At 41.1% G+C, this 14463-nt stretch overlaps 2 protein-coding genes across 7 annotated transcripts in view; both read left to right on the forward strand.

The window, feature by feature from the left end:
* The window catches only part of LOC109891851 (actin-binding LIM protein 3), a 118846-nt gene extending 107902 nt beyond the window's left edge, over positions 1 to 10944 (forward strand). For all 3 annotated transcript variants that reach the window (XM_031826965.1, XM_031826966.1, XM_031826967.1), the window contains 8 exons: positions 2582 to 2646; positions 3085 to 3238; positions 7176 to 7208; positions 7819 to 7877; positions 8052 to 8112; positions 8224 to 8231; positions 8521 to 8601; positions 8749 to 10944. In XM_031826965.1, coding sequence (XP_031682825.1) covers positions 2582 to 2646; positions 3085 to 3238; positions 7176 to 7208; positions 7819 to 7877; positions 8052 to 8112; positions 8224 to 8231; positions 8521 to 8601; positions 8749 to 8862 — 575 coding nt within the window. In that variant the 3' untranslated portion in view covers positions 8863 to 10944. The remainder of the gene's footprint in view (positions 1 to 2581; positions 2647 to 3084; positions 3239 to 7175; positions 7209 to 7818; positions 7878 to 8051; positions 8113 to 8223; positions 8232 to 8520; positions 8602 to 8748) is intronic.
* Positions 10945 to 11046: 102 nt separating this feature from the next.
* LOC109893001 (actin filament-associated protein 1-like 1) overlaps positions 11047 to 14463 on the forward strand; it is a 40060-nt gene continuing 36643 nt past the window's right edge. For 2 of the 4 annotated variants that reach the window (XM_020485963.2, XM_020485965.2), the window contains exon 1: positions 11048 to 11194. In XM_020485963.2, coding sequence (XP_020341552.1) covers positions 11092 to 11194 — 103 coding nt within the window. In that variant the 5' untranslated portion in view covers positions 11048 to 11091. Of the gene's footprint in view, positions 11195 to 14463 lie in introns of all 4 variants that reach the window. The other 2 variants (XM_020485964.2, XM_031826964.1) reach the window with 2 other exon arrangements.

Raw genomic sequence — 14463 nt, forward strand, 5'->3', positions numbered from 1 at the left:
CATAATTTGAGTAAACCTCTGACCCACTAGAATTGTGATACAGTGAACAAATAGTGAAATAATCTGTCTGTAAACAATTGTTGGAAAAATGACTTGTGTCATGCACAAAGTAGATGTCCTAACCGACTTGCCAAAACTATATTGTTAACAGGACATTTGTGGAGTGGTTGAAAAACGAGTTTTAATGACTCCAACCTAAGTGTATGTAAACTTCCAACTTCAACTGTATATAGATTCTGTATAGGCTTGTCTCCCATATAAATCTTCTCTTTGTGCCAGACTGGGTTGAAATGACTTCTGTGTCTTTTTTCTGTATTTATTTACCTGTATATGTTATGCATGTGTATATATACAATGTGTATGTATGTATGTATGTATGTATATATATATATATATGTATATTATTTTACTGCTCTGGGGATATAATTATTGTTTCGATAACCTTATTTACTGGTTTTTACCTTACATTTTTTCACTCTTTATACAATGTGCAATGCAGAGAACACCAGAAGAAGAATTATAATTGAATTACCACTGTGAAATATTGTAATGTTTGTGTCATTTAATCCCATAAGGGATGGGTTGCCAATTGGTGATTAAGCAGTGTATTTGATGAGTCAAAAGAGATCCAAAAGGGTCAATGCAGAGATTGCGGGTAGCTATTGGTTAACTATTGGGGGTAGAAGCTGTTCAGGGTCCTGTTGGTTCTCTACCCTCTGTAGTGCCTTGCGGACAGATGCCAAACTGTTGCAATACCAAGCAGTGATGAAGCACGTCAAGATGTTCTCAATGGCGCAGCTCTAGAACTTTGTAAGGATCTGAGGGCCCATGACAAATCTTTTCAACCTCCTTATGTGGAAGAGGCGTTGTCGTGCCCTCTTCACGACTGTGTTGATGTGTGTGGACCATGATAGTTCCTTAGTGATGTGGACACAGCGGAACTTGAAGGGTGCTTGCTTGGCCCTACGTTTCCTGTAGTCCACGATCAGCTCCTTTGTCGTGCTGATGTTGAGGGAGAGGTTGCTGTCCTGGCACCACACTGCCAGGTCTCTGACCTTGCCCCTGTAGGCTGTTTCATCGTCGTTGGTGATCCGGCCTTCCACCGTAGTGTGGTCTGCAAACTTAATGATGGTGTTGGAGTCATCCGCGGCCACATAGTGGTGTTCCTTTTGTCCAAGAGGGAAAGGGCAGTGTGGAGTGCAATATTGCGTCACCTGTTGGGGCGGTATATGAATTGGAGTGGGTCCAGGGTGCCTGGGATGATGGTGTTGATGTGAGCCATGACAAGCCATTCAAGCATTTCATGGCTATCGATTTGAGTGCTACAGGGCGATAGTCATTTAGACAGGTTACCTTGGTGTTTTTTGGCACCGCGTGGTGGTCTGCTTGAAACATGTTAGTAAGTCTTACAGACTTGGTCAGGGAGAGGCTGAAAGTGTCAGTGAAGACACTTGCCAGTTGGTCAGTGCATGCTCTTGAGTACCTGTCCTGGTAATCCGTATGGCCCTGCGGCCTAGTGATCGTTAACCTGTTTGAAGGTCTTGCTCACATTGGCTATGGAGAGCGAAATCACACAGTCATCCGGAACAGCCTCGAAGCACGCATAGAGGGTATTTAGCTCATCTGGTAGGCTTGTGTCACTCGACAGCTCGCGGCTGGGTTTCCCTTTGTAATCCATGATAGTTTGCAAGCCCTGCCACACCCTCCAAGCATCAGAGCTGGAGTAGTAGGATTCGATATTGGTCCTGTATTGACGCTTTGCCTGTTTGATGGTTCGTCGGAGGACATAGCGGGATTTATTATAAGTGTCCGGATTAGTGTCCCACTCGTTGAAGCGTCAGCTCTAGCTTTTAGCTCAGTGCGGCTGTTGCCAGTAATCCATGGCTTCTGGTTGGGATATGTACACTTAATTTGACCACTTGCTGGAATTCCTGTTTGAGTTTTTGCTTGTAAGCAGGAATCAGGAGAATATAGTTATGGTTAGATTTGCCAAATGGAGGGTGAGGGAGAGCTTTGTATGCTCTTTGTATGTGGAGTAAAGATGATCTAGAGTTTTTTTCGTTTCTAGTTGCACAGGTGACATGCTGGTAGAAATGAGGTAAAACTGATTTCAGTTTTCCTGCATTAAGGTCAACGGCCACCAGGAGCGCCGCATCTGGGTGAGCATTTTCTTGTTTGCTTATGGACTTTTACAGCTCGTTGAGTGCCATCTTAGTGCCAGCATCGGTTTGTGGTGGTAAATAGACAGCTACAAAATATATAGATGAAAACTTATTTGTCAACATTTTTTGTGACAAAACCATCAGTAGAGTTAAAAATGTGATGGAAACCCATTTAAATGTGATGGAAACCCATTTAATCGCAAAAGTTATTTTTCTGTGCATTACGTCATCACGTACAGTCTTTTATCCACAGTTTGATGGAAACACATCTCTGGTGGGAAAATGTGTATATTGTTTTTATGCAGATTTTTTTTATATTCACATGAAAGTCTGTCGCCAATTGGATGGAAACCTAGCTAGAAATGTTGATTTCTCTCTCTGTCCTTGATCTCGCTTTCTTTCTTTCTCTCTCATCTCAGCTACTCGTGCTCGGAGGTTTTCCTCGGGTGGAGAGGAGGATGGATGGAATCAAAGTCTTAACAGGGTCAGTATGACACAATAAATGCTATTCAAAATATTGTTCATTTGTATTTGTGACTGAAAAAGAGTGGACCAATAAAAAGGAAATCATAGAAATATACATTTGATTTCATATGATTTATTTCTCAGAATGTTTTATTTCTTTGAAAGATTTAAAATGCAGAAATATTCAGTAAATATCTCTAAGACTAGCATTACTCAACATTGCTTGTTTGTTGTGTGGTAAAAAACAAGGCTGTAAATATTTAATGAATGTTGTCAACAGGGCTAAATAAGGCTTCAGCCCCAGACATTATTCATATTGCACTGGTCAGGCCATATTCCTCTCTTTCTTTGTCTGATTCACCTCTCTCCTTTTCCTTTCATCTCTCTCTCTCTCTCTCTCTCTCTCTCTCTCTCTCTCTCTCTCTCTCTCGCGCCCCCCCCCCCCCCCCCCCCCCAGCTCCAAGGTGGTATAGGCCGTATGATTCTGAAGGAGGAGATGAAAGCTAGGTCGGGTTCCTATGACAATGACCCATGGGGCAGTGCCCGAAACTCCCGTAGCGGCAGCAAAGAGGCCCTGCACAACGTGGGCTACAACAACACTGTCAACGGATGTAAGAACACCATTATCCACTTATATTACAGCTCTGATAAAAACGTAGTCCATAAACATCACTGTCGTCCTTTTATCCACACTGACATAGCATTGAGGCTAGATTGTGAATCTCAGTGTCGGCAATATTTGACAAGCCAGTTGTTTTCTCTGTTCTCTCATGTGCATTGCTCATCCGGATCCTGGTGCTATATGAATAGCTATGGGGAAGGTGTGCCTGTCCGTCCTTAGCTAGCTCCTCGGCAGCAGTGTGGAGGTGAGAGGAGGGCAGAGTGCCAGGGGTCTGAGCCAGAGAGAGATGGGAGATGAGTCAGTTAAATCCCAGCCTCTGACGGACTGACTGACTGACTGACAAATGCTGTTATGAGAGGAGCCGCTCCATAGTGACTCAGCGGTCCAAAAATATAATATATACCTCCCAAATGGCCCCCTATTCCCTCTATAGTGCACTGCTTTTGACCATAGTAGTGCACTACATAGGGAATAGGTTGTTATTTGGGATGGACACCATGTTATGTACCACCTGGAAGTTATGCCTGTACGTCAAGATTGTGTATTAATTCAAGTGCGCTATGTTGTTGTGATTGAGATCCCCCTCAGGTTGCCATACCTTATATGTGGTCAGATCTTCCATCCCTGTGGTTTTGGGAATTAATGCATCTGTCTCTGTACAAACAGACAGACAGAGAGAGAGAGCTAGACAGAGAGAGAGAAAGAGAGAGAGAGAGAGAGAGAGAGAGAGAGGTGTTGCTGTGTCCTCTCCTGCTGTTAATGAATTAGTCAGGGAGAGACAAAGTCCCCAGCTTCAAGTTGCAGCACATAAACATACCCACCTTGATACACACAGAGGTAATTGAACATTCTGTGTGGTGCCTTGCAAAAGTATTCAGACCCCTTGGATTTCTTCATATTTTATTGTGTTACAAAATGGGATTCAAATTGATGTAATTGTCCTTTTTTTAAACAATCTACACAAAGTATTCTGTACTGTCAAAGTTCAGCAACAACAAAAAAGAAGATTAATAGAAAATAAATAACTAATATAGTCATTGCATAAGTACTCAGCTCCCTAAGTCAATGCATGTTAGAAAGACCTTTTGCACTGATTACAGCTGTGAGTCTTCTTGGATAAGTCTTAAAGAGCTTTTCACACCTGGATTGTGCAATATTTTCCCATTATCCTTTTCTAAATTCTTCAAGCTCTGTGAAGATGTTGGGGATCATGTCTAGACAGCAATTTTCAAGTCTTACCATAAATTTTCAAGCATATTTAAGTCAAAACTGTAACATTCACTGTCTTCTTGGTAAGCAACTCCAGTGTAGATTTGGCTTTGTGTTTTAGGTTATTGTCCTGCTGAAAGGTGCATTTGTCTCCGTGTCTGGTGGAAAGCTGACTGAACCAGGTTTTCCTCTAGGATTTTGCCTGTGCTTAGCTCCATCCCGTTTCCTTTTTATCCTGAAAAACTCCACAGTAGTTTCCGATGACAAGCATACCCATACCATGATGCAGCAACCACCATACTTGAAAATAAGGAGGCACTTTCCTCAGTGATTTGCCCCAAACATAAAGCTTTGCATTTAGGCCAAAAAGTGTATTCCTTTGTTGTGTTTCTTTTGCAGTATTATTAATACTAGTATTAATTTAGTGCCTTGTTGCATACAAGATGCATGTTTTGTAATATTTTTATTCTGTGTATTTGTATTCTTCTTTTCACTCAGTCATTTAAGTCATTATTTTGGAATCACTACAATGTTGTTGAGCCATCTTAAGTTTTCTACCATCAAAACAATTCTGTAGCTGTTTTACATTCACCATTGGCCTCATGGTAACATCCCTGAGCAGTTTCATTCCTGTAGAGAGCAGAGCAGGGAGGAAACGGTGCTCTGCTGGAGATGTCAATCAGTCCACATCCCTCATAGAGCTGATGTAACAGTATAAATTTAGACCGTCCCCTCGCCCATACCCGGGCACAAACCTGGGACCCTCTGCACACATCAACAACAGTCACCCACGAAGCATCGTTACCCATCGCTCCACAAAAGCCGCGGCCCTTGCAGAGCAAGGGGAACCACTACTTCAAGGTCTCAGAGCAAGTGACGTCACCGATTGAAACGCTATTTAGCGCGCACCACCGCTAACTAGCTAGCCGTTTCACATCCGTTACACTGAGACTGTGTCATAGGTAACCATGCGTTTCTGGCTGCTCTGATGAAGGATGTGCACACTTACATCGAGCCTCCTCTCTCCTATCTCCTGTTAGGGTGTGGAAACGAGAGTGAGAGAGCGAGAAGGAGAGAGAGGGAGAATGTGCGTTTTGTTGTGTACTGCAGGGCATACATACATATGACTTCCCCCACCGCCCCACTCCAGTTGAAGGCTTATGTCCCTCTTCCTGTTTTATTGATGAGTCATTAAAGCTGCCGCCACGTTTAAAGGATGTTGTCATTCTCTTTGGGGAAAGTGAGAACACAACCAGCAACAGCACCAGCCAGCCACACTGACTAATGTGATGCACATGAAAGCTTTCTAAAGGAGACATTGATTTGGGTGTTTAACCTGACTGTTGGGTTGCGTCCCAAATGGCACCCTTTTCCCTGTATTGTGCAGTACTTTTGACCAGGGCCCATGGTTAAAAGTAATGCACTACACTACCGGTCAAACATTTTAGAACACCTACTCATTCAAGTTATTATTATTATTATTTTTTTTTTTTACTATTTTCTACATTGTAGATTAATAGTGAAGACATCAAAACTATGAAATAACACATGAAATCATGTAGTAACCAAAAAGTGATAAACAAATCAAAATATATTTTATATTTGAGATTCTTCAAAGTAGCCACCTTTTGCCTTTATGACAGCTTTGCACACTTGGCATTCTCTCAACCAACTTCACGAGGTAGTCACCTGGAATGCATTTCAATTAACAGGTGTGCCTTCTTAAAAGTGGAATTTGTGGAATTTCTTTCCTTCTTAATGTGTTTGAGCCAATACAGAAGATAGTATACAGAAGATAGTCCTATTTGGTAAAAAAAAAAAAGTCCATATTATGGTAAGAACAGCTCAAATAAGCAAAGAGAAACAACAGTCCATAATTTCTTTAAGACATGAAGGTCAGTCAATATGGAAAAGTTCAAGAACTTGAAGAAGTTTCTTCAAGTGCCGTCTCAAAAACCATCAAGCGCTATGATGAAACTGGCTCTCTAGAGGACCGCCACAGGAATGGAAGACCCACAGTTACCTCTGCTGCAGAGGATAAGTGTTATTTAATAGTTTTGATGTCTTCACTACTATTCTGCAATGTAGAAAATAATCAAAATAAAGATAAACCCTAGAATGAGTAGGTGTTCTAAAATGTTTACTGGTACTGTAAATAAGGAATAGGGTGCCATTTGGGACACACACGTTAGTACACATATTGTTGGAAGATGAAATGGTTATTCATCTCACTGAACCCACTTTTATTGAAGTCCTCCTTGTTGTATATCTCTTGTGTTCTTGTTATAGTCCTTGTTATATGTGTTAAGTCCTACTAGGACAAGCAGTGGCATTGTTGTCTGGCATTGTTCGTGCAGACCTCTTCCATCTCTCCATCCTCACTGTAATCCACGAGAAGCTGTGTCATACTATAGCTCCTAGAACATTGTTTTTCTCAAACTTGAGAACCGCAGTTGCTATGTGTTTGGTATCTTTCATCATTGTCATGACCCTTGATTCAAGACTGATTGTATCAGGAGGGTCTTTTAAGATTCTGTTGAGAAACCGGTATAGGATCTTTATGAGACCAGATGAGAACACTTAACCATGCACCTCTACAAGCAGAGGCTGTATCTAACCATGTCAACCCCCCCCCCCCGCTCTCTCTTTCTCTCACTCTCTCTCTGTCTCTCTCTCTGTCTCCATCTGTCTCCACCTATATATTGCTCTCTCTGCAGCTCCCACCAGATCCCACTACAATGCAGGCAGTGGTGAGTGATATGACTCAGTGTCCTACTGTGCCTTGTCTGTCTGTCTGTCTGTCTGTCAGTCTGTCTGTACAGCGCTGAGGGTCATCACAAGGGCACAGTACAGTTATATCAGTGTATGCAAGATGAGCTCTTTAGCCATGTCACTCATCTGATATTGATTGATTCGTGTATATTACAATGATCATCACAATGACAACAAATGCCGTTTTAATGAAATCAATTGTGCTCATAGTTGTTTACACAAGGATTACAAATCATGCATGTTGCCTAGTAGAGGTTGAAAATATCAATGAATTAAAAATGTAAGATACAGTACATATTCTGCTGCATAAAGGCTTTTGATACAGGCTTTGACATTTCTTTTTAATGTCATTGCCCGTAAATGAAAAAGACAGAGAGAAAGACAGGGATTCGCCATTGTGTTTGCTCTTAGCGCCCCCTGCTGTCTCTTATACACATCTGCATGTGTTCTCTGTTAGAAATGCTAATTGCCCCACCCGTCACTGAGTGTTTCCAATGATGTGTGCAGTGTTCTGCTGTGGCCCAGTGTGTGGGTGTGTTGTAGCTCACAGGCTGAACGGCAGGGATGCTTGTGTTTGCTCACTTCCAGATTCCTTCATCGCCAAATCATCCTCGTTGCCTGGGTACGGCAGGAACGGACTGCACAGGGTGAGTTCCCTGAGGGTGTGGGGTGTGACGAATGAGGGGGGTGGGGGGTTGTCACAGGGTGTGGGGGTTGAACATGGGCCCTGTGGATCCAAATCAGCTCAAGACCAATAACTTGTGGCTATGGCCTGATGTGGGCTTTGGGTAATAATTGTACTTGTTGTCTGTCTCTTTCAGCCCCAGAGTGCGGATTATTTCCAGTACGACAGCAGCAATGTAGTGAACTGGGGAATCAGAGGTTAGCAAAAATGGGTTTGCCTTTCAATGTCATGACTTGAATACAAAATACATAACCAATGAGAATATGTATAAATGTGCTGATCAGTTCTTTTTCTCTCTTTTTCTACAGAATACAAGGTAAGATGTTATGCAAATTCCGTAACAAACTGACCGCCACTTAACCAAAGATAAGGTGACAGTAGAGAACTCTAGAACAGAAAAGAGGAAATTGAGCCCAATAAGAAAGGAACAGTGAGAGTGTCGTCCTACTGATCTGCTGCTATGGCCCCTGAGAGGAAGTCATTCATCTGTACTTCAGAGGCGTTGGCAATAGGATGGGCGGCATTGCTTTAGTCTGCGTCTGGTGTGAAAATCTAAACACGTTAAACGTTTGGCTCATAACCACAGTACGCCACTCCTCCCTCAGATCTACCCATATGACGTGTTGGTAGTCACCGTAAGGGGGCGCAACCAGCCCCCCAATGACGTGGACAGAGCCAGACTAGAGGTGAGTTTCTCTCAGGTTTGTAAACATGCAAGTAATGCAAACCTCTCACTTTACGTAGAAAGTCGATTGTATTCTATTTCTGAGATGGTTCTGACTATGTCACTCCGACAAACACTAACGTATGTGTTTAATCTCTCTCTCTGCCAGCGCCACCTGTCTCCTGAGGAGTTCTACCGGGTGTTTAGGATGACTATGGCTGACTTTGACCGGCTGGCACTGTGGAAGAGAAACGAGCTGAAGAAACAAGTCAGGTTGTTCTGAAAGGACTGGTGTGTAGAAGCTCAGTGTAGCAACCTGCTGGGCTTAACGTTAGAGACGCCCAAGTCCTCACTGAGAGCCATTAACAACTAGTCTGGATAGTCCGCCACACTGGCCAGAGACACAGCAGAACCTGAACTAGAACCAGCATGGTTCTAGCCATAGACATATAATGCATTTTAATTCTCCGGTTCTATGGTTCCATCACATGCTCTGGGTCATGGAAACCCATCCAGTCTGAGTCTATACATCAATAATATCTCTCTGGCGAAAGAGGACTAACATACTACTACTCCTCCCAAGCTATGTCTGTCCGTGGAAACCTACATCTGCAGAGAGGTCTAGACCATGCTAGTTCTGCCTAAGCTTTCAGTATTTTCAGTTTTGTTATTAGGAGTTTTAACTATAGTTTATGGCTGTCGTGTCATGAGGTTATAGCATCTTTGAAGCCTCTTCTAGGTTGCAGGTTTGGGAAGTTCTGAGACATTGCCTTATGGCCAAGCAGGAAAGAGAACACCAGCAAACTGTCCAAACAGAACGTGCTACCAGTTTAGCCTTGTCTTTGATTTCTTTACTCGAAATATATTGTTTCATACACAACATTTTTTTGTTTGTTTTTTAACAGTGAGACTAAAACTTTATTTCTTTAATAGAGCGAGGGTTCACCTCGGAGCGAAAGGCTAGATTGATATATTGTGGTAGCCTACAGTTGAATTAAATGAGTGGATTATATTGTATGTTTACTGAAAAGCCAAAGTAATATTATTATGTTAAGAAATTATGATTTTCATTCTTTTTGTAAAATGCATAAACAGACTGAATGCATGTTTCCAGAAATGGTTCCCGTGTGAGTATGAGACCAGGCTCTTGCCTTCGCACTGAACGTTCATTGATTTGCTATACTAAATTGATGAAAGGGATCTGAACAATGCAATGTACGTATTGGAGTTCTGGATTATTTAGTACTCTCAATTTCAATTGAACCAAAGGACATGTCATTTACAGTAATGGAATATCATGTTATAAATGGATATTGGATTGTAATTTAGAGCTGGGATTGTATTTAGGATAACAGCTGACCTGTGATTGACTTGTCATGGGGAGACTTTACCTGATTCTATCTCAACACATAGAGATGGAGAAAATGAATAGAGATAGAAATGAATAACATGGAATCTGAACTGCTTCTAAATACATATTTTGAAAGTGGATTGAAGGGATTGGTGACCAGAGGTCTGGATAACAGGTGAGGTATGGATCTGAATTAGATTACAACTCAAAGGGGTTGAACGGAATCTTCCCTTAACAATACAATGTTAGGAAGGAAGGAATCGGGGTGAGGGAATTTTGTAGATGTTGGAGTGGAATTGATTTGATGGAATTGTCCTGATTGGTCTTTGTTGACGCCGGTCCCAAATGATAACCAGGGTTGCTGTGCTAAAGCTTACACTATAGTGTACATACAGTAGAACTACTAATTCCCCTGTTGGTTTTTGAAGAGGTGACTCATAGTTATCCAATAGATTATCCAATATTGTTGGTACATTATATACATGCAAAACTGTCCCTTTTCAATTTGATTTGAATAGTCTGTTATGAGGTTGTGTCAAAGGAAATAATGCTTCTGATTGTTAGTGTATGGAGCACTGCCTTTATCAGACTGTAATATTAGTCATACTGACTAGCAGTCATCTAGTATAACTACTCTTACTGCCATCTTTGTAATGGCTGTTTGTTTTATTGATTTGTTTATGTATGTGTGTGTGTGTGTGTGTGTGTGTGTGTGTGTGTGTGTGTGTGTGTGTGTGTGTGTGTGTGTGTGTGTGTGTGTGTGTGTGTGTGTTTGTCACAAGATATCATAGACATTTACAATACTAACAATACTGTCAATAATGTACAAACAGTACTCATAATTTACAATCTCATCTCATCGACATTAACTATAAAAGCTTTGGGCGACTTTTACATTGACGTTTTCGTTTTGTAACTGTACAAAGCAATCTGCTTATTATTTATTTCCCTGTCAGACCTACTGCCCAATAAATGATGTATATATCGTATTTAAATAAATGCAGTTTACATGTGGATAAATGTCTGTGTTGATTGTGCAAAGGTGATGTCATCATGTGTAGTAGCACAGCAGCCAATAGGATTCGCTCTACATTCGCTTAGGTCCCTGTGAGCGCGAGCAGTTGAGGTGAATTCGCATTTCTGTGTCACTTTACGACACGCATGGGGGATACATCGTGTAATGCAGCGCAAACTTGGCCAAAATCAATGAATGTCAAAGAAAAACCGTCTTGGAAAGCACACATGGATACCAGTAGCGATAACTGTAAGTAACGGTCCTATTTCTACCATAATGGCATGCAATGAATAGCGATTGGTAACTAGTGAAGGAAAGTTTGGACATATCTCTATCCCTATATCTCTGTTACTGACGTGATAGATTAGTCTGATTTATGCTATGTCATATCGCAGTAATGTAAAGTCGGTGCATAGATTCTGTGTGAGTGTAACACGGATTCATTCATCTAGTTTCAGCGGGGTGATGCAATCTAATGCTAACAGTCCCTGTGGGAAGCTGAGCTGGAGTATGTGATGTGGAAGCGCGCTGTGTTGGCTTGCCTCTGCATCTTCTCTGCGCATAGCAATACACTGTATTTTGTGGTGGAGGGAGAAATGAATTATTTATTTCCTAAATGTTCATTTCTTTTTATCAGAGGACTATAATAATTTTTTGAATGACTAGAAAATAAAATCAATTAAAGTTTCAAATAGCCTACACATAGTAATACAACATTATTATCTCCATGTAGATACAAAGGTATTACTTCTTGATCCAAATTTGAATAGAAAAAGGCAAGACTAGTTAGTAGAAAACAGTTGTGGTTTTTTTTCTTCTGTGTTATAATAAATCCTGTCCACCTCTCCCACTACTCTGCATCATTGTCATGGACCTTGACCTTTATCAGTGTTTCCTAGTCTTTCCCTTCCTCTCACTACCTCCTGTCCTCTGTGCTCTGCTAGTTGAAGGCCAGGCTGCTGGGATCACTATTTATGACTGGAGTGAAAACTCTGCATCCAGGAAGTCATTCCGTCTTGTGCCCCAACAAACACCAGGAAAGAACACTCATCACCATGCATGCTGTTTGTTTCTAGCCTGTGTGTGTGTGTGTGTGTGTGTGTGTGTGTGTGTGTGTGTGTGTTTGAGAGAGTGCATGAGTGCGAGCATGCCTGTGTGTGTGTGAGCATGCCTGTGTGTGTGTTTACATGCACAGCTGAATGGAAATTATTTTAATTTCTCACCCTCGTAATTACTCATTCACAAAATAGGCAGCCATAGCACAAAGACACACATTGCTCAGTGACCTACAGTACATGTTGCATATCTAATGTGTTTTGCAATGGTATGTTCTAGCTACAGTACATTCTCTGTACTGTCTTTGCACATTTGTGTTTGAGCCTTTAGTCTTGGCCCACATTCTGTTCCCACAGGGTCGTTCCACCTCAAATAGCACAAGAAAGAGGATTTCGACATCCACGTCTCAGATTGTGCTGAAATTGTTTAAAACATTATTTTGTTCAAATATAATTTGATCTCTGAGAAATTAAGCTAATTGATTGCACCCAAATGGGCAATTTTAATTTATAGGATTCATATAATATATAATATAGTACCAAACATCCGATTTGGACCAAACTTCTTCATATCATTGAATAAGACATGAGGAATCCAATTAAATGAAGAAAAAAAGCCACCCACAGTCCCCCCACACCCACACCCTCGCCAAATCCCACCCCAACAACCGGTATATAGTTTCAGTTCTCTATGTCTGACAATTAGTATGGAGCTGTGGCTTGGAGTATTGCCTTTTCATTTTATATAATGTATTCCCTGTGAGTCTCGTGATGTCCTCCATGAAAGCAATTCGGTTTTGTGTGTGTGTGTGTGTGTGTGTGTGTGTGTGTGTGTGTGTGTGTGTGTGTGTGTGTGTGTGTGTGTGTGTGTGTGTGTGTGTGTGTGTGTGTGTGTGTGTGTGTGGTTTATTCCCTTTAAAAAGGTCTGGATTATTTAGACCATTCCTGGTGAAGAAGCAAACCATTAGGCTACAGCAGTTCTAATTGTTTCAATGTTATGTTCTCTAATGGTCTTCTATGGTAAAAGACTCAAACATACACTGTAGTATTTTCCAATGGTAATATTTTTTATCTTTTTTTACCGTTATTTTAAAGTTAAAGTTGGGTTTAATGGTAAATGTCCCTAATCACACTACATAAAGAGATGTTTTCTCATATTTTTATTGAAAAATGTATGACTGCCATGGAATGGTTTATAATTGTATTATTTTATTAGGGTTTTCACAATATTTTGGTCACTAGCCCATTTTGCCATCAAAGTTTTGGGGTTGTAGGAAAAGTCTTCATATGAGCATTGCACCATAGGGATAGCCCTCTCAGAGAGATGCAATTGTTCAAGGAGAGTTGGGTGGAAGCATTAGGTTGTGAAGAGAAGTACACATTTAATTGCTTTCATGGAGGACTGGCTTGATTTGTGAAGATGACCACACAATTCATTTTCATTATCGGTTGTCTACCCAAAATGCAAAAAAAAAATGTGATTAATTTATAAATAATAATAAACACAAGAGAACAGCAAACTTTAAAAAAGGCAAAACCTGGTACTTTAACATGGTTTAACAGGAAATAAGGCAAGCAACTTGAATGACAAATTTCTCTGAAAAGGGAAAGAAAACCTCACCAGATTCACAGGGAATACAGATGCCATATCTTCATTTGATCATCCTGTTGTTGCAGGAATTTTCCTGCACAGCAGGAAATGCAAATTTGTACCCTATTTTAGGTTCAAAAAGGCTACTAAAGTTTGTAATTTCTACTGTAAAATGTCAGACTTGATTTGCAAAAAATGGCCATTCATTATAATCTACATAATAATTCACATTTCCTGTTGATGCAGGATTATTTTTCTGCTGTAGAAAACTCAGATTACGATCCTACATCTGTACATTCAGGCCCGGCTCCAGGATGACATGCCCGAAGGGACATTTAAAATTTAACTAGAGCCCTAATAAAACAGAGGTTCAAACAAATATGAAATGTAGCCATACACAACAACCGTTGTTTTATATAATAACACAAGAAAGATATGTGCCCCACTAACACATACTGTACAAGTGTATCCGAAATGACCTGAGTGGTGCAGCGGTCTAAGGCATTGCATCGCAGTGCTTGAGGCGTCACTACAGACCCGGGTTCGATCCCTGGCTGTGTCGCAGCTGGCTGGCCCAACGTCTTCCGGGTTGGCCGGTCAGGATGTCCTTGTCCCACCGCGATCTAGTTACTCCTGTGGCGGGCCGGGCGCATGTACGCTGCCAGTTTTACAGTGTTCCTAATGTTTGGTATACTGTATTCTAGAAATGATTCATACCTCATACCTAAATTATTCCACAGTTTGTTGTCTTACAGCCTGAATTCAAAATTGATTAAATATATATTTGTTTAGCCATCTACACACAATATCCCATAATGACAAAGTGAAAACATGTTTAGATTTTTTTTTTTATCCAGAAATATCTCATTTAC

Source organism: Oncorhynchus kisutch, linkage group LG6 (genome assembly GCF_002021735.2).
Source record: "Oncorhynchus kisutch isolate 150728-3 linkage group LG6, Okis_V2, whole genome shotgun sequence".
NCBI lineage: Eukaryota > Metazoa > Chordata > Actinopteri > Salmoniformes > Salmonidae > Oncorhynchus > Oncorhynchus kisutch.